General features: G+C 41.8%; 3 protein-coding genes across 3 annotated transcripts in view; 1 reads left to right on the top strand and 2 right to left on the bottom strand.

Annotated features, from left to right (window-relative positions):
* The window catches only part of tprn (taperin), a 35,951-nt gene extending 29,049 nt beyond the window's left edge, over positions 1-6,902 (bottom strand). Inside the window, exon 1 of the mRNA XM_086300173.1 lies at positions 4,610-6,902. Within this exon, the coding sequence (XP_086156299.1) occupies positions 4,610-6,700 (2,091 nt within the window). The 5' untranslated portion in view covers positions 6,701-6,902. The remainder of the gene's footprint in view (positions 1-4,609) is intronic.
* A 1,633-nt stretch (positions 6,903-8,535) lies between these two features.
* tmem203 (transmembrane protein 203) lies at positions 8,536-13,106 on the bottom strand. The gene is made up of 2 exons (XM_086300172.1): positions 12,970-13,106; positions 8,536-11,255 (listed from the first exon to the last, which is right to left on the bottom strand). Exon 2 carries the CDS (start codon positions 11,079-11,081, stop codon positions 10,668-10,670), a length of 414 nt encoding a protein of 137 aa, XP_086156298.1. The 5' UTR covers positions 11,082-11,255; positions 12,970-13,106; the 3' UTR covers positions 8,536-10,667.
* Positions 13,107-13,275: 169 nt separating this feature from the next.
* On the top strand, positions 13,276-23,776 carry alad (aminolevulinate dehydratase). The gene is made up of 12 exons (XM_086300171.1): positions 13,276-13,410; positions 14,542-14,660; positions 14,755-14,805; positions 17,642-17,738; positions 18,003-18,138; positions 18,225-18,308; positions 18,509-18,597; positions 20,445-20,500; positions 20,598-20,685; positions 20,776-20,862; positions 20,991-21,120; positions 22,540-23,776. The coding sequence occupies exons 2-12, from the start codon at positions 14,542-14,544 to the stop codon at positions 22,596-22,598; spliced, it is 996 nt and encodes a 331-aa protein (XP_086156297.1). The 5' UTR covers positions 13,276-13,410; the 3' UTR covers positions 22,599-23,776.

Below are 23,776 nucleotides of genomic sequence, written 5' to 3'. Positions count from 1 at the left end.
CACGTATCTGCTATAAGATTTAAAACCAAAATTCATACAGCTTTAAACCACAGGTCGTCCTAAACTGAGCTCAGCTGAGAGCTTTTACACCAGCGTAAACTCACTGAACCAAACAAGCCCAAAGCTCCAACCATTCAATCATCCAATCACAGGTTAATATAGACTGACTTAAAAGAAAAAACAAAAACATAACTAATCTGCTTTCCATGATAATAACACTCATTCATCTGAATAATCATCCCTTTCGGTCACAAATGCATTAGCGTCTTCACTAAAACCTAATCGAGTTTAATTGACAGAATGATCATATTTACATAGAAATATGCAGCAACAGTTTAAATATTAGCAGCGTTACCGTTTCCTCTGTGAATACCAAGCAGAAACACCCAGGATATGAAGCAAACACAAAAGTGCAAAAACTGCAGTTCCTGGCTCTAGAACTGCAATTTTTGCAGATTTACCACAGTTAATCATCATGTTATCACAAACAGGACTAAGAATCATAAAGTTAATCCCACTGTCAATGGAATTGCTCCATCTTATTGCTGTTTATGACTGTCCAGATGCATCAAAATCGCTTTGAGCATGGCAACTGACTGCAAGTAGTCGCAGTTCTTGGTTATTATCTTCGAAGTAATCATTTCAAAGGCAATGAAACTGCAAGTTAATGGGACATGGTCACGGTAATTTTGTTTGTCCTAATTAAGGTTAGAGTGCAAACATGTGTATTTCTTGACCTGACCTCTGCACAGCCATTTAAAGCTTCATGGTGGCTCTGTCCATCTTTTACATACAGTCTGTGGCAAATACACAGAAATGCCTCTCTCTCCATTTCTCTCTTTGGATGTTATGCTGACAAACGCTTTGGCTGCTCTCGTTTTTCCCATAATAACAGTCATAAGGAGCAGCAACTTAAAAAAAGAAACAAATCACTCCACCTCCTCCTGTGTCCCGCTGCCAACTGCATCTCTGCTTCACAAAGAGCTGCAGCGTATAACAAAAAATATTCTCCAAAAAAAAAAAAAAAAGTCAACCAAGAGAGCCAATCCAATCAAACTGCAGCTGGAAAGTGAGTCGAAAACCCTGAGTCGCTTTTATGCAAATACAGAAGTGATAGTGCTACAAGAAGCTGCACTTGACCTACTTACTCTAGCTCTTCCACAATTCCTTCCCCAACAGAGAGGAGATCAGAGGAAGCTAGGAGCGAGGGGACAGGCCTTATTAACCACCACCACACAGGAATAAAGCGTCACTGGTTAGAGAGAGATGGGGGAGACAAAGCAGAGTGGAAGAAGGCTAACAGGAGAGTCTTTGCTGGATGTGCTCCAAAAAGTCTTGGGAGAAAACCAGTAAAAAGATTCTTGGAAAATCTAGCGGAAGAGTTGATGATCTGTTCCTGACGTATATGTGGATCATTCAGTGTCAGCCAAGCTCCTCATAAAAAAAAAAAAAAATTAAAAAACAATTTAAATGGTTTGGGTTTGTTGGAAAAAGAGAGCTCAAATAAAACCAAACCCCAATCCCAGCCCATAATTCAAAGCTGAGGCCGTTCTCCGAAAGGCTGCTCTCACACAGAAGCGGCCCTGAACAAAAATTCCACACAAATTATACAGGCTAGGCCTTGATGCTTTTGTAATTGCTTGTGTAGCCCTGCCCAGAAAATAAAAGAAGCAGAAGAAGAAGAAGAGGACAAACAAAAAAAACAAAACAAAAAAAATCCGGGCCTTGATGATGACCAAGAGGAGCGGGCAGAAAAACAAAAGAATAAAGTGTTTTTGTTGGACACAAAAGGACAGGATGTGATCATGTGTCGCTGCCATGGTCTACATGTGCACACAATAAAAAACACAGACACACACACACGTCACAACCAGGCTGCACGGAAGTGTCTGCAGCCTCCTTATCTCTTTTATGACATTAAATAGGAGCAAAACTCAGGTAATTTTATTCTAGTCAGTTTCCACTGAAACTAAAAATACAAGTTACAGGAACATATGGAAAAATTCCTGCTAAGGAGCTTTAAATTCATGTTTAAAACAACACTGCTACAAACTTCCGTTTCACTTAGACTCAACATGGCAAAAATAACTGACAATACTGCTGTCAGCTTATTTATTTCGGTACAGTAACTTAACAGGTACTTATTTTGCTCATTTCCACCTCCATGTTTTTTATTCTTAGACTCTACTCGAGTTGCTTTGCGTGATTCACAGCTTTAAACAGCCACATAGTTCAGGATAAGCTCCACTTTTCTCTTCTGACTGGCTGCCCCTCCAAAACAACAGCAGGTGCACCGAGCTTCTGTTCCTAACATGGACAAATGAGGGATAACTTCTTTCTATGACATCATTTAGATGCCTGAGAAACAACATCAACAAGTAATGTCATATAAGTAATGACATATAAACATGTCTACTGATCCCAAACTGGGAGCTAGTCCCACAGGAGAAGGGTCTGACAACTGAAGGCTCTGCCTCACATTCAGCATGGAGGGAATGAAGTGCTTTGTTAGGATAATATGATAGTTTGAGGTCTTTAGGACCAGACTCTTCAACTCTGGATTTAACAGGGAGCCAATATTCTCTTTTACATGACTGCAAATACTTATGATGGCTATGAACATAATTAACCAAGCATGCAGCGATTATGCTAAAAAACACACGGTAGAGTTGTGAGCTTCAGGTTTCTTGGCCTGCTTGTACAGGTAGCTGGATTTACTCGCAGAGATTACAGTTCACCGGGTCGAGGAAGCACACCTGCAGGCTGACGTCTGAGATGCTGTAACACTGGCCTACATCGAGGACATGCCAAATGGCTAAAAATATTCAGGGGCTGAAACAAAAACAATCCCCCCCCCAAGCAGAACAGTGAAAAGTAACATCCTGCTGAGGTTCTATACCACACCCCCTCCTCAGCATCTGAACCACCAAGACGTCAATAAAATATTCAAATTCAAGCCACAGGCTCTCTTCCCTTCTCCCTTTATTGCAGATACCCGAGCAACATAAACACCAACACGCTTAACATTACACAGACTCTGGATGCAGCCTGCAGCACCTTGCAAAATTAAATAGAAACACTGCCACAAATTTAATTAAACCCCTAAAACTGTTAAAAACAAGGCAGGACGTTCACCAGATACATTAATGTGACATGAACATGCCTCCAACATGCTCTGTGCTATGATTTAATTATGATTCATGAGCAGGATTGGGAATATCTCAGCTCTTCTTGCAAAAGAAGCAATATATTTGTACCTACAGTGGACAAAAAACTGAGAACAGCTGTTCAGTCAATAAGCTTGGAGGGCCATTTAACCTAATGCCGCACTAACATGCTGTTGTTGGACAGAAGTCCACAGCGTGTTGTTCCAAGTGACTGCATAAACACACGCTTTTAATCCACTTAAGCTGGCAGCGGGTCAAGTGATGGGCCATTTAAAGGAGCCCAACATGACAAAAACGGTCAGGATAAGGTGAAAACAATCCTCCAAAATAAAACTCAGGTGACCACAGTTTGGTAAGGATGCAAAAGAAACGCACACAGAAAAAAAGAGAAGAAAAAATAAACCCCACACACAGCGGCCTCTGCATTTGTGACGCTCAGCTGCTAAATTTAGATCACATGAAACTTGCGCAAGTCTCCTGGGAAGGCTGCAAGGCATGAGATTGCAAGGTAACAATAATATTAGTACTTTGTGTGTTTGATTGATCTATGAAGAGTTCAAACCCCAGAGATTTTCAGCAAACAAGCACACACAGGCAAAATACAACCCGACGTCCTAGAAGGAAAACTAAATAACACCCAAAACATAGATAAAAACCAGCATTGTGTTAATGAATCTCGAGGCTACTGACTGCAAGTCTGCAATGTTATTCCAAAAGAAGATACCCCGCTCATACAGACAGTATTCCCTCTGTACAACATCACATTACACTTAAAAAGCAAATGCACACTTTCAGTTTTGATTCGAGGAGTTTAGCACAAATGCATTGCATTAACCATTTGGGAATTACAGCCATTTTTTGCACAGTCCCCCACTTAATTTGGACAGACACCTTAATGGCCAGATGAGGCCTGCTCCCTCTTAAATTCAATAGAAAATTATGCACATAAAAGATCTGGAGATGTGCTGAACTTGTATTCAGTAGCTGTTCACTGGACCTCTAAATGTGAGGTCCACAGAGATGTGGATGCAAGTGATACAGGCTGAAAAAGCAAAATAAACCAAAAATCCACCACAATGCTGCATAATTACACCATGCAAATATTTGTGCACTTAACTGTATGCTCATATACACTTTTGGCAGGTTGCAGCTGATTAAACATCTGTCTTGCATGTGTCAGCAACAGAGGCCATGATTTGATGGTCTCGCAGAGAGGTTACTGTCTCAGTTGTTTGCACAGTGTCAAGCACGGCATCATTGTAATGAAGTAAAGCATTCATGTGTAAGGCCATGTGCTCATAAATAGCCCATATTTGCTTGCTTTTTGCATGCATGTACCCAGGCCTGTTGTAATGCATCGTGTAGTGTTAAAGTGCTATAAATCACCAAATATTCACATTTAACAAGCCACAAAAATAATTAAATATATTGTTTCATCTCACCTTTTTGCCCGTGGAGCCAGTCTTGGAGAGGCAGGACTTCGCAAGGGAGAGGTACCCGCCGATGACGTCAATCTCCTCCACAGCAGGGTAGCGCTTCTTCAACAGGGAACCCAGCTGGGCGTAGGGGGCCTGGGGAGGGGTTGACCCCGGAGGGGCTTCACTCGGGGCTTCACTCGGGGCTTCCTGCTGGGGCTCAGGTGGGCTCAGCTGGGCGTCAGACTCCACCCGACGTTTAGGCACCACAGTGAATGTGTTCCCCTTTTTCCTCTGCACCAAGGGGCTCGGAACAGGGACACGCTGGGGTGGGGGCTCCACCTCGATGTCGTCAATGTTTGTTACTGGCAGCTGATCCACTGGAGGTTGCACTGGAGAAGAGACTGACTGGGTGGGAGAGAAGGGAGGTGAAGATGGGATAGCTGGAGAAGAGGGGGGTGAAGAGAGGACAGGCGGAGAAGTGGGAGCAGGGGATGGAGATAAAGGTTCAGAGAGAGAAGGAGCAGGACTTGTGGCAACAGTGAGAGGAGATGGTTCAGGTTTGGATGGCCTCTCCACCTCCTTCTCCTCCTCCTCTTTCCTCTTTAACAGGGTGGGGGAGGTTGGCACTCCAGGTTTGGACACCTCTGCTGCTCTGTGTGAGGGGGAGGACTTGATGGGGCCAGGTGTCACCATGGGGCTGCTTGTTGAAGATGAGGCAGCCAAATGGCGCTTGGGGATCACTGTGAAGGAGTTTCGGGACTGGAGGCGAAGGTTTGCGAGGGCCCGTGCTTGGGTGTCGCCATCAGGAATCTGGGCGAGGTCTGGCTTTGGAGCGGGACGGATTTCAAACTCGTGTGAGGAGCAGGTCACCTTGGATGAGACAGGGCTCAAAGGGGCCTCGGCACGGGCACGGCGGGTCTCCGGAGAGCATGGCACCTTAGGTTTGGGGGGCACCTCAGCGGCCTCCCAGTCTCTCTCCCTGGTGGGCTTGTTTGTCCCCCTGTCCGGCTCGTCTCTGGGGGTGACGGCTGCGCTGTGGTGGACTCCACTCTCCTCAAAGCGCTGACGGAAGGAAGACACGGGCTGTGAACGCTGGGGGCTGCCCGGCCCAGAGACGGCAGGCTGTGGCTTTGGTTTGGAAGACCAGGGACCCTGGAAGACAGGCGAAGATGGCTGGCTACTGCCCGGGCTGCTGACCCGTGGACCCGGCCTGGGCTTTGGCACCAGATCTGGCTGCGTCTTGGGCCAGAGTCTTGGCCTACTGCTGGCACTACAATCCAGGTCCAGGAGGTTCTCTGTGCTGTGGGACTTCTTCTGCAGCTTCCCATAGTTGCTGTCAAACTTCTGGAGGATCCGGCTGACCCTACCTTGACCGTCACCTGTATTATAGGGGACCTCCTGATCAGGACGGCCCAGGGTGCTCAGGTTCTCCTCGCTCTTGCTTAACGTGGTGTCATAAATGACGACTTCCTTGGCTCTTATCTCGGTAACAGCACTCCCTCTGCGGTCCAGAAGGTCGTTTAGAGAGCTGTAACTACTCACACCGTTCTGCTGCCATTGGCACTCGCTTTTTACGCCTCCACCTTCCGCAAAGTAATCCGGGTCCGACTCGATGATGATGATGTTCTCCGCTCGGATAGTCCGTATGCCGGGGACACTGCCGTACAGCTCCAGGATGTGCTGGACCGGGCGGGTGGCGTTTTCTTGCTCCTGCCGCCTCCTCCGCTCCTTCTCCAGCTTGATGAACGGGTTCTCCTCCAGCGGCCCCAGGCTCTCCTGCAGCACCAGACTCTCGTGTCTGCCCTCCTCCCTCGGTGTCGCCGCGGCCGTCGCTTGTAGCTCTTTGTTGTGGGAGAAGTGCTGGGTGGCCGGGGTGATGGTGTAGTTCCGCCCGGTCGCGCCACCACCTCCTCCGTTCACATTCCCCGTTAGTTCGCCGTTTACCCGCTGCGGGCCCGCTCCCCCGGGGCTAGCCTCCGGAGCACCGGTTCCCCCAGCCCCGCCGCCGCCTTTCGCCTTCCTCCTCTCCAGGATTTCTCGCTTCCAGGCCGGCATCCTCGGGCTCTCTTGGCCGCCCTCTTGGCGGAGGACGCGAACCTCTCCTCCGCCAGACATCGCGGAGGGTTGTTACTGGAAGAAATGAGGAGGAGAGAGAGAGGCAGGCAGGCTCCGAGGCGGTCTTGCCGCGGTCCGGTGCGGCTCTTGAAGCTGTATCTCCGGCTGTGACTGTACCTGCAGCACCGATCACCGCACACTCACACACATCCCTTTTTTCTTCTCTCTCTCCTCTCCCTCTGCTGTCACACTGTCTGGCTCCCTTTCTCCCCAAAGGACCCTGAACGCGGCTCCGCCCCCTCAGCGGCAGCCCGAGCGTCTGTGATTGGTATCTGTGTGCTCTGGGCACGCCCCCTCCCTCCCGTTTCTATTGTTGACGGAGCAAATTAGGCCTGCCAATCAAAAGTGCTGCGTTCAAGTTCAAGATATTTTTACAATATGTGATTAAATATAAATTTTGTTGCTGTTTAATTACAAAAACGCTGTTTAATTTGTAGTTAATCACAACAAAAATGTCGTTTACATAACACAGTAGAATTATAACCACTACACATTATTATTGTTGTTAAAATTGAATTAAAACCCTAATTTACCTTTGTTGTATTTACTAAATGGGGAACATTTCTTAAACTTTACCACCTATTATGTCCCAGTAGTGTTCAAAATAATTCTTTTTGTGGTTTTTCCACAGTTTTTATCCCCAGTCTCACTGGATAGGAATCAGGTTATTCTAAATGGTTTTGGTTGCGATGTCGGAGTGTTAAATACACTTAACCTCGGTTCATTCAGCATTTGCCGGTGATACCACCTGTCGATAATCCGCGTGCAGCGATCAGATGAGCTGGGAAAGAGTCTGCTGCACATGAATCAGCACTAAGAGGGCTATTCTTGGGTACTACAAGAGATTACTGTAGCTCATAAAACATTCATCGCGGGGCAATAATTAAGAAGAGCAGGACTGAAGAGGGCGAAGAGTGTGCCTTATTTCCCCTTTGAAGCAGGACCGAAAGATGCAGAGAAAAAACTAAACAAAAGAAGGACATAAAACCTTCATAATATTTGGTATTTTATTTATCTTTATTTTAAAATGTAAAGTATATCAAGCGTATGCAGCCATAAATACGTTCCTTTAATTATTTTTAAATGTATATACATTTTAAACTTGGAAAATCTGCAAACCAGGAATTTTTCCACATTGTTCTGCAGATCAGCTTCAGAAAGAGATTTTCTATAATTTGCAGAGACCATTCTGGAAACAGTTCCAGCTTTAATCAGGAACACCACACCGAACTGGTATGCAGCCGGATATTATGCTTTTGTTCACCTGTAGAGAAGCTTCCCATATTGTTATCATCAAATCTAATAGAAATAATTTTAAACATTAGAATACACATTACACTACAGAGCACTAAAGATGTGATGTTTGCTTTAAGGATGGGTTCCAGGCTGGGTTCTCCCTGTGCTTGAGCAGGTTTTCTGTGCTCTAAGTCCAAAAGCATCTGATGGAGAATTAGCTTGATTAGTGACCCTGTACCCTGTCATAGCTGGGATAGGCACCCTGAGGCCCTGAATGAGAAGAAAATGGATGATGTACAAACATATCCTACGATGTAGGTCAGTGTTAACAGTGCCATGGTTAGGTAGATGAAGTCCCAATTATTAAAACTGCTTAAGAAAAAACAAAAGTCATACTTGTTTGATTTCTATATGCAGAAAAAAATGGCTGCATTTGACTTAATTATGCGGTGACATAAATGTTTAGTCTATTACCCCACGAACTAGCGCCCCATTGTGGACAGAGAGAACAGACTCAAAACATTTAATGGACAACCATTAAATGTTATTTTATTTACATGTATATACAGATGACAATAAAAAGGTGGCACAGAAAAAAATGAACATAAATAACATTTTAATTTATTTTTTTTAAAAGGAAAAAAAAATCAACATATACACAGAATTTCACATCAGGATTTACCCTAAAGTGAGGCCTTAAATAGATGCACTACACAGACAGCAAAGGACTCAAAATAGACTAAACACATTACATGTTGTCAAAGTAAACAGCAGTTTGTTTGTTTTTTTAGGGATGATGTGTAAAACAATCCCCTCTGAGTCCCGACAGTTTTCACATCCAGCTTTTTACCAAGTCCAAACCACTTCTCTGTGATGGAGTTTGATGAACACACACGACATAGTCAGATTAAAATCCTAAACACATTTTTGCTGGCAAGCAGTTTCTCAGTCCAAGTAGGGAAACAGCAATCAATAAAGCTGCAGCAACGTCATGAAAGTTGCTCAAAAAGGTTACCTGGGGCTTTGCTGCTTCAACATTGAGTGCACAGTGCATTAGAGCGATACCTCTGGAGTAAATTTTCTACCACTGACTGATCAGTGCAGATGTGCCACTATGGTCCAAATACAAGCTCTTTCAAATGTATCACAAAACCTTATTATGCATGTTAAAGCAATTAGAAATTAACTGCGTGTTTCCTGAAATGTGAAACGCTCTTTTTTTTGGGGGGGGGGGGGAAGGTGCCAATGAACCAAAGAAAACAAAAATAAAAATGAAAAATGGTTATGCTTTAAAATCTCTAATGGCAGATGAAGGCTACACCCACACTAACATGTTTGTATTTTAAACCAGAAAATGTCCATGTCCAAACCAACATGTTTCACTTGTGCAGTCTGGACAACAACGGGAGATTAATGAGATGATACGATTTTTATTATTATTATTAGTATTTATTTTTAATGGAAATAGGGATTTTTCTTAATGGTGAAGACTAAGAACTAATGTGTGTGCTTGAGCCAGTGAAAAGATGAAACAAATCTTATGCAAAAGACTATGGGGGAAGAACAGCAGTGACAGAGCGCAAAGACAGGCTTGTTTACTTGGACTCACAACAAAGTGGAAGCATAAACTGTCTATAAAAGATAGATGTAGCCACTGTGACTTCACCTGTTGGTTAGTGAAGTTCTGTTATTATGCTTTGAGGTCTGTCACAATACTTGCGTTTTAAGAAGTTTGGATCTGACTGAGAAACAGGAATGCCACAAGCTCACTGGTTAACACATTTCTGACCCAATAATGACCAAAGATTAGAAAATGACCTTTATGTTTTATTTATTAAGACCTGTAACTACCAATTTAACAAATAAATGCATGCGTCACAGGACAAGGGAGTCAAGTGATGTGTTCCCACAGGCTTTTATATAATTAGAAGTCATTTTGAAACCAAAAGGAATTGCCCCCTGGTGGCAGATTTAAGGCACTTTAGCACTAGCTTCACTTTTTTTGTTTTTTTAAGACCCAGAAGCTACATTCATCTTTTATATGTTTTTTTCCTGTGGGTAGAACTGATGTTGAAAGTAACTTGTGGGATTTGTGATAAAGTGAAACATATGAGGAAGCCTTGGCAACGGCTAAAAATTAAGTCATACTTTTCACAAACATAAAGAATGCAATCATAAATGGTTTCCAAGTCGAGCTACAGTGTTCTCACTTCCTTTTTGTGGCCCTATGAGAAATGTTAGCGTCTGCATCAGCACTTTCAGAAGTTTCGGTTTCTGCCCGTCCAGACTACAACACAAAATCTTGACATACAGGCAGCAGAGGACTTTGCCCCAACAATATCATCCTGAAGTCTTTATCCCGTGTACTCCGTATTTATTTTCTGGATTTCATTCCCCTCTCATTTCTATGCTAATTGTATTCGATGTTATTCGCTGGGCTTTTAGATTTTATTTCACTTTTTTATTAACTGTGCTGGTCTTGTGGATTTCTTCTTTTTTTGTCTCATTATAATGTATCTATTTTAATAGGCTATTCAACACATGTTAGTTGTATTTAATGTTTTGTACGCAGGAAGGGATAAAATATACGAGGGCAGTCTCGCATAGTTTAGGGGTCTTTAAATGCTGGAGTAGTGAGAACATTTTAAAATGCAAACCTATTAGTGTGGATGTACCCAAAGCTGCTTTCTGCTTCTATGTTGTCAGTTAGATGAAACACTTCAGCTCCTCCTCAGTTGACACGGCACGCTCGTATCATGAGCAGCTGCAGGAGGATGAAAAGCGGCGAGACGATGAGGCCGAACCACAGGTCTTTGGCTTGCTCCTGCTGGGCCAGCTTCTGGCACAGCAGAACTTCACACACCAGCTTCAGGCTGAGCACCGTTAGGACCCAGAGGAGCCGCAGCACCGCCAGGCGCTTCTCGTTATCCTGGTAAAGCCGGATGGACACGATGGCAGTGAAGTATGTGCTGAGGCCGTCTGCAGCAAACAGTGGGACGAACACCAGCCACCAGCTTAGCCCGGTGAACTCATCGACTTGCAGGGCGACCAACATGCTGAAGACCATCAGAGCCAGCAGGTGGAGGAAGAGTTCAAAGGTCGCGAAGCCCAGCCACTGGACCAGCTCTCTAAGAGAGAACAGCATGGCGAAGGACGTTGGGGACGGAGTGACTGTGGATGGCCAAGTCACACACAGGGCAGCCCTGGATGCAGGTCAAAGTACTCCAGGGTGAGGGTGGCAGAGGGCTGATTATCCCAGGGCAGGAGTGGTTAGGTGGTGGAGAGGTGGCACACTGTAGGCTACATCTTCAGATCCACCCTGGGAACGACAATAGAAGTGAAAAAGCTAATGATGATCATAGCTTTGTCATTAAATTAGTTTACCACCTTATTTTTAAACATTTGTTTACATTTTACAGACTAAACTACACAATTTCAACTCTTAGCCACAGTGTTGGCACAGTTTTTAATTTGTTACAGACATATAGTACTGTGCAAAAGTCTAGAGCCACCCCTCAATCCTTTATATTTTGTTTTAAGGATGTCATTTTCTTCTAGTGGTCAAGAGCAACACCACTCCAGGTCTTTCAAAGTTTTCATTTGGATATTGGTTGCTTTTTCCATTTTCAAATCTTGTACCTGGTCATTTTCAGAGGAATGCTTTTTGTTTTAATGATAAGCCACTCATACACTGACCTAACCTCACCTAATCCTAACTAAGGATGAACCGGTGAGCCTACACATAAGTTAAAATAAGAATTTTAACTTTCATCTTTCAAAAAAACAAACAAAAACAAAACAAGACCCGACAACAACACAAAATTTGACAAGTTCAAAATTGTATTTTGGGACCCACAAGTTGATTCCCAAATTATCCAAAAACCTGGCAAATCTTGGCTTCCTGTGCAGTGTGTCCTTTTAATAAAAAAAAAAAAAAATTGAAAGAAATCTGGATAAGTGAAGCCGTCGCAGGCCTAAAAAGCGATCTACAGCAGATAAACAGTATCTGTAAGTAATTCCCTTAAGAGGAAATTTTTTAACCAAAGGCCTGACACATTTGGCCCTTCATTTGATGCATATATTACTTGCTGCCTAATATACACACCGTATTTCCATTTGTGTTTGCACATTTTTCAATTAACTGGTGCATTTTAAAATGTAAAGAAATGAGGGGTAGCTCGAGATTTTTGCACAGTACTGTAGTTGCACTTAAAGAAACATGCTTAAGAGAGTTCAGAGTGTGTTGAAGAATAAAGGTGGTCACACCAAATACTGACTCTTCCAAAATACTTCTCTCTCTGTATACATGCTTTGTATTTCCATGTAGCTTCATTGCAATATATCCCTGAATGAATTTATCAGAAATAAACCCTTTTGTGTATTTCAAAACATACTGTGCCTCACTCATCAAAACTGATAACAGGATCACCCAGCACAGTTGAACAAGCAGATTTGTATTATTTTGGAACTTTTACTTATTTATCCTCCACGCACACACACACTCATATTTTTAAAAATGTGTAATTATGATTATTCAGCAATAGTAGCGTTAATAACATATGATTTTCTTTTTAAACTATTATTTGTGTATGCATTGTTTTATTGTCATTTATTGATTTTACAATGTGTTTTAAATATATTTTTTAAAAGTGTACATGATTTTTATTACACTTTATTGTTTACTCGTAGTCTTTTTTGAATGCTCAGGGCCCCCAAAAACACCCATATTTTGTAGATACAAGGCTGTTGATTAAACGTCACTGACGTCCACTCCCTCCTGATTTCCAGACCTTGACAGCTCCATAACTATTCTTATTAATCTCAGCCCTACCGCTCTGAGTGAGGTAAACACGTCTGACGCGAGAGTAACTGCAAAAAATAGTGTTTAATACAGAGAATCCAGCGGCAATCACGAAGATAGCTTCAATTTAAGCTAATAGCCAGTTAGCTAGAAATTATACTGAGCTTCTAATTACTAACAGTGCGCTTGTTTACATACACAAGACGTGTTTCAGTATAACACTTTTATTTACCTTAGAAACAAATGCGAGTCTTCTTCTTCATCACACTAGATGTCTGAAATTTTAGAAATCACCGAGGCTAACAAGCTGTTAGCATTGTACCTTCTGCTATTTTCTTGCTGCTGAGAGATATCGCGAGAACACTACCCCCACCCCACAGGCTGATACGGTGGCCCTTAAAGGATAATTTGTTTTGGGTTTTTTTGCGTTTATTTATATATTGTTGAAAAATGCCCAAAGATATATCAAACTGTTACAGATACATGAATAGCAATTATTTGTATTATTTTTTTTCTAAAATATTAAAAGTATAATTATATTAGACAACCTTATTACAAGCAGAACTGCAGTCGATAGGTGGCGATAGCATAAAACTAAAATCGACACCACCGAAGAAGGACACAATGTCAGTCGACTTCAGTACGGAGAAGTGAGAAGCTGTTGTCTTGAGAGGTGAGTTTATTGGTGTATTTTAACGTCTGCTCTTTTTTCATGTCTTTTAAAACAACTATAATATATTTATGACATTAGCTGCGGTTAGCGATGATTTCTGTAGTTCCCCAGTCAGTAAAAACTATATTTTCTAACTAAACGTGAAGAAGAGTACCTGCTCAATGAAAAGCTTGAATTAAAGTTCAGAGAAGAATGACGTCTCATTTAAAGTGTTTTTTGGCCTTTGCGGTTCTCACTTTGATCATAAACAAGGTTAGAAAATATTTAGTAACTGTGTTAAGATGCCACTATGCGCTTCCTACTGTGGAGTTATTCTTTCTGAAATCATTACATTTTTACATCCTAGATTTTCCTAAAATTTTGTGGTCCAAAGTTTGCACATAAATAATACTTGCTGTGAAATTTTAGCTTCATATATCAATATCAGTTTGCTTTCTTTCTTTCTTTCTTTCTTTCTTTCTTTCTTTCTTTCTTTCTTTCTTTCTTTCTTTCAAAAAGACCTGTACCTCCCAAAATGAAAACCTGTACTTACATTTTTGATTGAGCAAACATGATAATTTTATATTTTGTGGTACAATTTATCAGTAGATGATCTGAAGAAACAAAATTCTGGAGTTTCTTCATAGTACTCTTATTATAAGACGATAATTTTGGAAAATCAAATTTTTCATTTTAGACCCCATTTACAGACCTACTGCTTAGGAGGGGTCTTATAATTCAGGTTAAGTTAGAAATATACTAAGAAGAATTAAACATTCAAAAGGAACACATGTATTTTTTTGAATATATAACAATAAATGTAATAAAACGATTAAGAGTAATGAAAAAGGGATTATTGGCTCATTTCTTGTAGGTAGTCCTGTCAGGCCAAGTCTGCATGGCAGTTACAAGACCGTAACATAACCCTAAGATCTTGTGGTGAAAAGCTGGTTCAGTCTATTAAGATAACATTTCGGAGGCAGCTGTGGGTTGTTGACTCTGCAGTTGGATTGAGCCGAGCTGCTGTTTGAAGAAGCAACTCCATGCATGCTTGATCAGTGTTAACGGTCACCGAGCTGATGGGCAAATGTGTGACAGAGAGGGAATATTTTGGATCTTTGTCATTGATGGTTTCCCTGTTTCCGTGTAAAGATGCAGACGCCTGCAGAATCAATCCTCCACAGTGGCTACTTCCACCCAACCCTAAGATACTGGCAGACCTGCATTGCCGATTTAAGACCTGACAATCTTATCTACCCAATCTTTGTTACGTAAGTCTTAAAATGACTTGGGGTTGACCAGAAGAAGTTTAGGTCAGTACATTTAAATCTTCTCACTCTTGTTATGTGGCCTTCTTTGCTGCAGAGATGGTGCAGATGCAGTAGAGCCCATCGGCAGCCTGCCGGGACAAGCCAGGTAAGGTCCACAGCCATCAATAGCATCAAGTCTTCACAGCTGCAGCACCCACTTTCAGAACAGCTTAAAAACCTATTGAAAAAAGAATAATTACATTATAGAAGTGTTCATTTTAACAAAAATCACATGGGGTATGGTGTCACCCTGCAGTTGTGAAACCACTGAGGGTGTAGTCTCCAGATAAAAATAGTCAGGAAGGGCGGAGCCAGAGCCAAACACTGGACCTGGACCGAGATAAGACGAGAATCGTTAGACCTGTACCTCCCAAAATGAAAACCTCTACTTACATTTTTTGGAGCGTCTTGGTAACAAGACATAGAAATGGAAAATTTATTAAAATATCTGTTTACCATGTAAATATTAATGTTTGCACATATACAGAATGTAATGAAATTCATTCTGGTTTCTAGTGTGTAATTGGTGTGTCATTTGGGTTCCATGAAATCCAAATGACAGACCAGATCACAAACACCAATTACTTAAACTGCAGAAATGGCGTGTTGATGACATAAAGTCTTGGATGATCTCTAATTTCCTGTTTCTAAATTCAGATAAAACTGAGGTTTTTGTATTGGGCCCTTAAAAAAAAAATAATTCAGAAACATCATGTCAAACCAGATATGTCAGATGGCGTGACCTTGGCCTCGAGTAACACTGTGTAGTCTTGGAGTCATTTTTGACCACAATATTTCCTTCAGTGTGCGTATTAAGCATCTCTGTAGGACTGCTTTCTTGCATTTGTGCAATATCTCTAAAATTAGAAACCTCCTGTCTCAGAAATGAGTTCACACGTTTATTACTTCTAGTCTGGACTATCGTAATTCATTACCGGGCTGTCCTAAAAACTCACTGAAGGCTTCAGTTGAACCAAATATACAATTCCTTTTGTGCATGAAACTAAGAACCAATTCAAGTCACACTGATGAATCACATGAAAACATTCCTGTACCCTGTGATAGGGCTGGGCGATACATCGAGTTTTTTTTTTTTTTTAAATATCGATATATTTTCATACGAGATATAAGATGTGACAATATCGTTTATATCGATATAGTCTATGTTACGTTGTGTGGAGCCGCAGGTTTGCCTCTCTTTCGTCCACTTTTGTCTCTACGCAACGTTACTCGGCCTCGACTCTCCTTCACTGAACACAACTCCCCCTCCCCCATAGCTTCACCTGCAGGCAATGACAAGATGAAAGCGGAAAATCTCCGTTAGCGAGTTACCGCGGATAGCCCCGTGCGTGGGGCTGGACGGCGTCAACGTGTTAGCGAGCTAACCGCGCTAACGACATGCAGCCCGGAGGGGCTGCACGGCCTAAAATCCTTTCATTTTCTCAAAACTCGACAGTGCGCCTTATTATGGGCTCAAAATGTGGTCATAAATATTTTGTATGTGTAAAAAGAATTTGTGTGCGTAAAAAGAATTTGTGTGCGTAAAAAAGATTTGTGTGTGTGTAAAAAAAGATTTGTGTGTGTGTGTAAAAAAAAGATTTGTGTGTGTGTGTAAAAAAAGATTTGTGTGTGCGTAAAAAAAGATTTGTGTGTGTGTAAAAAAAGATTTGTGTGTGGACTTGTAACTTGCAGGGGTTTTTTTCTAAGTACGGATTTTGACCCTATTTTTCTTCCTTTCATCTGATTGGTCAATGTCATGTCAATCACAAATGTAACAATCCAATCAGAGAACAGATGGGTTTGGCTGTCGAGGGGCGCTTTTTTTGAACTGCAGGTCTTTGAAGGGAATAAATGCCCTTTTACATGCCAACCCAGCGTTTTCCTTCATCACCACGAAGGAAAACAGTCTGTGGTCGTCCGAGTTTGGTGATTTTTGTGTCACAGGACTACGTGTTTAATACAGGGACTTCCACAGCCTTTTCAACAGCGCTGCGGACCGCAGGGGGGGCAGTGTTTTGGAAATGACAGTCTTCATTACAAAGCTTTCTTCGTTATGAATTAGCATACATGTTTTTATTGAACATTTGAAGAACCAGCAAAAAAAACCAAACTCTTGTAGAGGACATAAAGTCAGAGATAGAAAAGACAAGGAGCAGGTGCATCTAGTACAGGTAGAGCTGCTGCAAAAACCCACAGAGCCCAGCAGCCAGCAACAAATTCTGGATCCTTTGCTTTTAGTTAGCAATTAGCATTAGCAGCACATCCTGCATCCGATGTGAAAGGACTTTTATGCTGCGCACTGTGACTCACAGCAATGGTCCTGGGTCAGCCCTGACTTTGTGTTAAACTAATCCTAAAGTAATAATGTTATTTCTAACCACTGATATACCACAACTTTTTCCTTTCAATAGCTACTGAAAGTTAGGGGACCTAGCTGCTATCGGATATTTATATAGCGATCCTCCAGCTTCAAACTGTATCACCCTTCAAGGACCTGCAGTTCAAAAAAGCGCCCCTCGACAGCCAAACCCATCTGTTCTCTGATTGGATTGTTACATTTGTGATTGACATGACATTGACCAATCAGATGAAGGGAAGAAAAATAGTGTCAAAATTCGTACTTGTAACTTGCAGGGGTTTTTTTCCACACACAAATCTTTTTTACACACACACAAATCTTTTTTTACACACACACAAATCTCTTTTACGCGCACGCAAATCTTTTTTACGCACACACAAATCTTTTTTACACATACAAAGTATTTATGACCACATTTTGAGCCCATACCCTTATGTATGAATTCTGGTTGTGCTTACTGACCGCGAACCGATTTTATGTGGTACACAGCGCTCAGCAATCTGTCAAAAAATGTTTTAATATGACTTTGCTAAACTACGGAGCTGCACCGCTTGATGGATTGTCATTATATTTGTACCTGCAGATATGGAGTGAACAAGCTGGAGGGAATGTTGCGTCCACTTGTGGATAATGGCTTGAAGTGTGTGCTGATTTTTGGTGTCCCGGCTAAAATAGCAAAGGTATGAAGATCTAAAAACCTCCAGGTAGACTTTTTAAGTCATTTGTTAAAAGTTCATCAGTGAAAAGTTTCTGTTGGAAATGATTAGGCTGGATTCACTTCGCTGATATTTTGTGCCTGAATGGGAGCAAATTCCTGAAGCCAGAAGCTTTCTGGAAAGCCTGACATCTTGCTATAGCTGGTTGTTACTGCCCGAAGATTTGTACTGACACGACTCAGTTCCCTCACACTTGGACTCGCTGATCTCTCATGCTTCCTCCTTCAGGATGAGAGGGGTTCAGGCGCCGACACCGACGATACACCGGCGGTACTGGCAGTCAAGAAAATCCGATCTTTGTTCCCGGAGCTGCTGGTGGCGTGTGATGTCTGTCTGTGTCCCTACACGTCACACGGACACTGTGGTCAGTGGCTTGTCCTCGTAAAGCAGCCTAAAGTTCATATATTTGTGTTGTCATATTATTTATTTATTTGTTATTTTTCTTTGCAGGCATCCTGAATGATGATGGCGCACTGAACAATGATGCCAGCTGTCTGCGTTTGGCTGAAGTAGCGCTGGCGTACGCTCGTGCTGGTAATTCTTTACTTTGTTTTTTCATGATTGTGCTTGTTTTATTAGTGTGACAAACTGGAGGAAGCCTCCTCATCCTCTCCTTTCCTCTTTTTTTTTTTTTTTTTTTTTTTTAAATTTTATTAATGTAAGGCAAAGTTAAAGCCACACTACACTAGACTACATTTGGTGCACTAATCATCGCGTTGTATGTTGCTCTGCAGGTTGTCACATCATCGCTCCCTCTGATATGATGGATGGAAGAGTTAGAGCCATAAAACAAGCACTGATTTCCAATGGTTTGGGAAATAAGGTAAATGTATTAACTTTTATTAATATTTAGATGCAACTCAGAAACCTGCGACCTAGTCTCATAGTGTGGCTCATCAAAGTATAACCATTCGCCTGCGATCCTACCTTTTACTATTGGGAAAGAATGTGGAAAATGCTAAAAACTGAGAATGATGTTCCCTCCAGAGAATTTCAGAACAGATTTATTCTCCAGGAATAAATCAAGACTCATCAGGCCAGGCAACATTCTTCTTCTATTGTCCAATTTTGATGAACCCGTCCAAACTGTAGCCTCAGTATGGTCTTCTGCTGCTATTGTGCAGAGATGCTCTTCTGCATAACAAATAGTTATTTTTAGTCATTCTTATCAGCTGCAGGAGCTGGTGTTACACTCATGATACACAGACAGTGACTGGTAATTGGATTATGTCATTGTTATTTTTATATGGTGTTCATTTTGGCAGCAAATTGTGATTCAGATTTAGTCAGTGCCTTTTAGTCATTATTTAGGCATCTAAATTCTTTTAGTTTTAGTTGACTAAATATCATATGAGTTATAGTAGACTACATCCAAGAATTGAATGTTAAAGTTTGTCTGTGAAGGTTCTCAGTCATCCAGGTCATCGTAGTCAAAGGAGCTTGCAAAGAAAGCGTCTGGACTTCTTTAAGTTGCTTGAAGACGTTTCACCTCTCATCAGAGAAGCTTCTTCAGTTCTAAGGTCAAATGGTGGGGAGTCCCAGATTTAATCCCAGTGGGAGTATCCCCCCAAAGAGGGACAGAAGGACCCCCTGATGGTCCTCTAATCACATGAGCCAAGGTGTGAAACTGGGTGTGGGTCCCAATCAGCCAAGGTTTCGGGTGAGTTCATTGTGAAACCTGGCCCCACCTTATCATGCGATTTCCTGAGGTCAGATGGCCCAGGGTGTGAGTGAGCGTTAAGGCGTCTGGGGAGGGATCTCAAAACTGGATTATAGATGGCAGACAGTTTGTGTCGTAAACCCCACTGTGAGCGACCAAAGATGGTCGCTCACAGTGGACATAGATGGCTTCTTTCATTCCTCTTTCAAACCATCTGTCCTCTCTGTCCAAAATGTGAACATTGGCATCTTCAAAAGAGTGTCCTTTATCCTTAAGATGCAGATGGACTGCTGAGTCTTGTCCTGTGGAGGTGGCTCTTCTGTGTTGTGCCATGCGCTTCTGAAGTGGCTGTTTGGTCTCTCTGATGTAGAGGCCTCTCCCTCCGTCCAACCTCACAATACAAGAAAAGAAGGAACTCTGGGACTCTCCGCCATTTGACCTTAGAACTGAAGAAGCTTCTCGGATGAGAGGTGAAACATCTTCAAGCAACTTAAAGAAGTCCAGACGCTTTTCTTTGAAAGCTCCTTTGACTAATGTTAACGTTTGTTTACCAGAGAGAGTTGTGCCACATGGTTTACCAAGAGTCTTATTTTCCTTGACACCAAATCAAAATGTGTCCATACTTCTACTCTTCTCTTCCTCCCAAGCATTGACATTTTGTCATGTTTCCATGAGGAACGGGGAGCATGGGAACTCCCACCCTGTTTGTCAGGAGCTGATCACATTGTGCGCGTCTGACCTTTCTGCACAATGAGATTACTTCTGATTGGATCACTTCCAAACTCGTCCCGCCTTCCTACACATCTTAATTAGTTGTGATTGGCTCTCGTCTCTCCAGACCGTTTTCATCCTGTTGTTATTCATCTACGAAATTGTCAATACTCTTCATCAGTTTTTGTCCCCATGCAACAGTTTTTTATGTCATCAGGTGGGAAAAAAGGTTCTTGACAAAAACTGTAATAAAATAAAATCTTCTTGAATTTTTTTTGTTTTTTCTTCTTTGTTTTCAGGTTTCAGTGCTGAGCTACAGTGCAAAGTTTGCTTCTTGCTATTATGGTCCCTTCAGGTAAGTGAACTTCAAACTGCATTGTTAACAGATCAGTCAAGGGGCACTTTGAACTGAGAAGAGGCCTAACCCCACCCCTTGCTGTGTTCATATACAGGGATGCTGCACAGTCGAAGCCTGCATTCGGGGACAGACGCTGCTATCAGCTGCCTCCTGGCGCGCGAGGGCTCGCCATCAGAGCTGTGGTAAATGATTTGTGAACACATCTGTTTGGCAAAAAAGTTTTTACACTCAAACACTTGTTGGGTATCCTGAGCTGTTGGTCTGTGCTGCAGGAGCGAGATGTGAGAGAAGGTGCGGACATGCTGATGGTGAAGCCGGGTCTGCCATATCTGGACATCATGAGGGAAGTCAAAGACAAGGTGAGCAGCTATATTTCATGTACCAGTCCAGTGAGGGTGGGAGAATTCAAATAAAGCATAATTAAAATTCCTTCAGTTAATTAGCAACATTTTAAAATATTAAATGTTCTTTGGTTTCCTCGCCTCAGTTCCCCACTCACCCCTTGGCAGTGTACAATGTGTCTGGGGAGTTTGCTATGATATGGCATGGCGCGCAGGCTGGAGCGTTTGACTTGAAAGCGGCTGTGATGGAGGCCATGACAGCGTTCCGCAGGGCAGGTGAGACCCTCTGACAGTGTTTAATTACCTCAAAGAAAACCTCTTAATGTGCAGAACACTGCGCTTTTAAAGCCCCAGTCTGATGTTACAGGTGCTATTTTTAACCTCTGTTTATGTTTTATTTTTTCAGACAACAGTAGATACAGTTAGGCTAGTAAGTGTTTTGGCAGTGACACTAGTTTACCTGTTTATTTTTTCCTTTGTACTCCACCACAGTGTATTTTAAATCAGCCCATCCAGATGTGCCTGAAGTACAGACTTTCAGCTTTATTTCAAGGGATTTAACGATAGTTTAACTATCTTTTGATAACTTTTGGTCTCTTTACTTTTTACCCCTCAACTGTAAAAGGTATATGGGGTTTTGAGCAATGTGAACACCAAAGTTTGTGTAGTGTGTGACATAAGACTTTCAGATTGATGCCATAGGAGTATCTACTAATAGGCCACTGCCAATACTTTTTACTTTTAGAGTTATTAAATTTGTGAATACCCTTAAATGACGGCTGGTTTTTACCCCAGAGCAAAAATAAGAAGCAGGTGATCTCTGTACAGGAACGTTTAATATTCACCATCTTGTAAAATATGATCACAAGCTGCTCTGAATCATTTTTCTTTCATTTAGCTAGCTGCTTACTTTTCACGTTGATGCAGTCTGTGGTGAAAGGGACCAGGATGAGTCCACAGCAGTCAGCTAAATTAAGAGGAAGCTAAAGTAACAGCAGAATACAGATAACACATTTAGCTTGACGCAGTCTTTGAATTTCTTGTAAACTGGTAAAGACTGACAGCACCCATCCTGTCTCTCTAGCAGCAGTACCTGCAGCATGCAGGGGTGAGTCTAAAGGGAGGCACAGAAGTTACACTGCTACATGTATTTTAAAGCTTTATTTACTTTTCTTCATCCATTACCTGCTGCTTATTTGGGTCCTTTCATTGGTACGGCACTCTAAGAATAGATTCCCAGCCACTACCTCTATCTCTTCCACCCAACCCGGGGTGGATGCTTGAAGACACTCCACGTTGTAGCTTGGGCATGGCTGTGCTCAGCCTGAAAGTGTGAGGTTAGCCCACCACCCGCAGGAGGAGCTGCAGGGTCTGATGCAGTGTGGTCTAATCCCCAGTTACCAATATAAAGCGCCTTGAGGCGACTGTTGTGATCTGGCGCTATATAAATAAAATTGAATTGAATTAATATATATTTTTATATTAGAAAATATACATCTAATAATGTACTATTCTCATAGATTAGGCTAGCAGTAATTAAATCTGCTTTCTTGTGGGTCAGTAACAATCTGGTCTTCTGGTCTGGGCCCAAGTGAGGGGAAAAATTACATCCAGTTTCTATGTAGCTTTAATTAAGTGTTAGTTCTGCTCTGGATTTGGCTAATATTAATAGCTTCTCCTTGCTCTTTGATGTAGGCGCTGACATCATCATCACCTACTACACACCTCAGCTGCTCACCTGGCTGAAGGAGTGAAGAGAGATGATCTGGACCAGAACAGAGGTGGACCAACTGACAGGGCATGCTCGCTAAAAATCCCTTTAAGGGGGAAAAATGAATAAAATCCACAAATTGTGATCCGTTTTGGGCCTTTTTCTAATGTTTATGGTCAGTTTCATGATAGCAACTCAAATGGCAAAACTGCACATGTATCCACTGATACAGTATCATATATACCTGTCTGAGCTTATCAGGGGCTGATATGGAGCCGAACACTGAGAGTGTAAATGCAGATTTTTCATTGTGACTTCTGGGTGTGTAGGATCAGTGTTAAATAAAGTCAGTTATCTCTACTAACCGTATATCTGTATGAATCATCCTAAAATGTCTGATATATGTGAAGTATTTCCAGAGAAAATAAAGTCATTCACTCGGATCTGTATTTTTAGTCTTGTTTTTGTTTTTCCTGCTATGATTACACAAGTAATATGATTGCACCACTACTCTCATTACATAGGTACTTGATTACATAGGTAATCTGATTATATGAGTACTCTGATTACTGTATTACTCTGATTACCCAAGTACTCAGATTATCTAGTAATCTTATTACCTAAGTACTTTACTCTATTACAGTTTTACCCAGGTACACTGATTACCTGAGTAATTTGATTACAATAATTGATTCCAAGCATCGTACCTAGTTATGAGAGTAGTGGTGCAATCAGATTACCTGTGTAATCAGAGTAATCACATTACCCAAGTACTCTGATTACAGCTTTACTCTGACTACACATTACTGATTACTACCAACTTTTTAGTTACAGCAAGCCACAGACCAAGTCCAGCAATTTATCCAGAAACTTTGTTGTCTAGTAACAAAAATATACTCCTAACTCTAAAGTCGGTGGCTGGCTGGTTGATTTGTTTAACTTAATAAATTTGCCTTGCCTTAATATCGCTACATAAAGTCAATTGACACCTACATTGAGCTTTATTGTTTTTTACTTTTATTTAATTTTCTGAGTTTCATCTTGTTTTCTGGGTGATATGGGAGCAGTAGGAATAATCAGAGCAGAGCGCCTGCAGTGTTTCTGGTCTATGGTGATGATTTTTGAAAGATTATGTCTTAAAGGAAGGAGACAAACATGCTGCTTTTTCTGTGAGTTTTTTTTTTAATTGAATTGTATTTCTAACATACTACTATTCAATAA

Source organism: Aulonocara sp. 'chitande type north' Nkhata Bay, linkage group LG7 (assembly GCF_057382095.1).
Source record: "Aulonocara sp. 'chitande type north' Nkhata Bay isolate Kocher_YH1m ecotype deep benthic linkage group LG7, A_spYH_male_GT1.1, whole genome shotgun sequence".
Classification (NCBI taxonomy): Eukaryota; Metazoa; Chordata; class Actinopteri; order Cichliformes; family Cichlidae; genus Aulonocara; species Aulonocara sp. 'chitande type north' Nkhata Bay.
Note: the sequence above shows the minus strand (reverse complement) of the source record. Positions and strands in the feature narration are given on the sequence as shown.

Coding starts and splice junctions, on each gene's coding strand:
- tmem203 (XM_086300172.1), bottom strand. CDS start 11,081: ATGCTGTTCTCTCTTAGAGAGCTGGTCCAGTGGCTGGGCTTCGCGACC.
- alad (XM_086300171.1), top strand. CDS start 14,542: ATGCAGACGCCTGCAGAATCAATCCTCCACAGTGGCTACTTCCACCCA. Junction 14,806..17,641: donor AGCCTGCCGGGACAAGCCAG/GTAAGGTCCACA, acceptor TTGTACCTGCAG/ATATGGAGTGAACAAGCTGG. Junction 18,139..18,224: donor CACGTCACACGGACACTGTG/GTCAGTGGCTTG, acceptor TTTTCTTTGCAG/GCATCCTGAATGATGATGGC.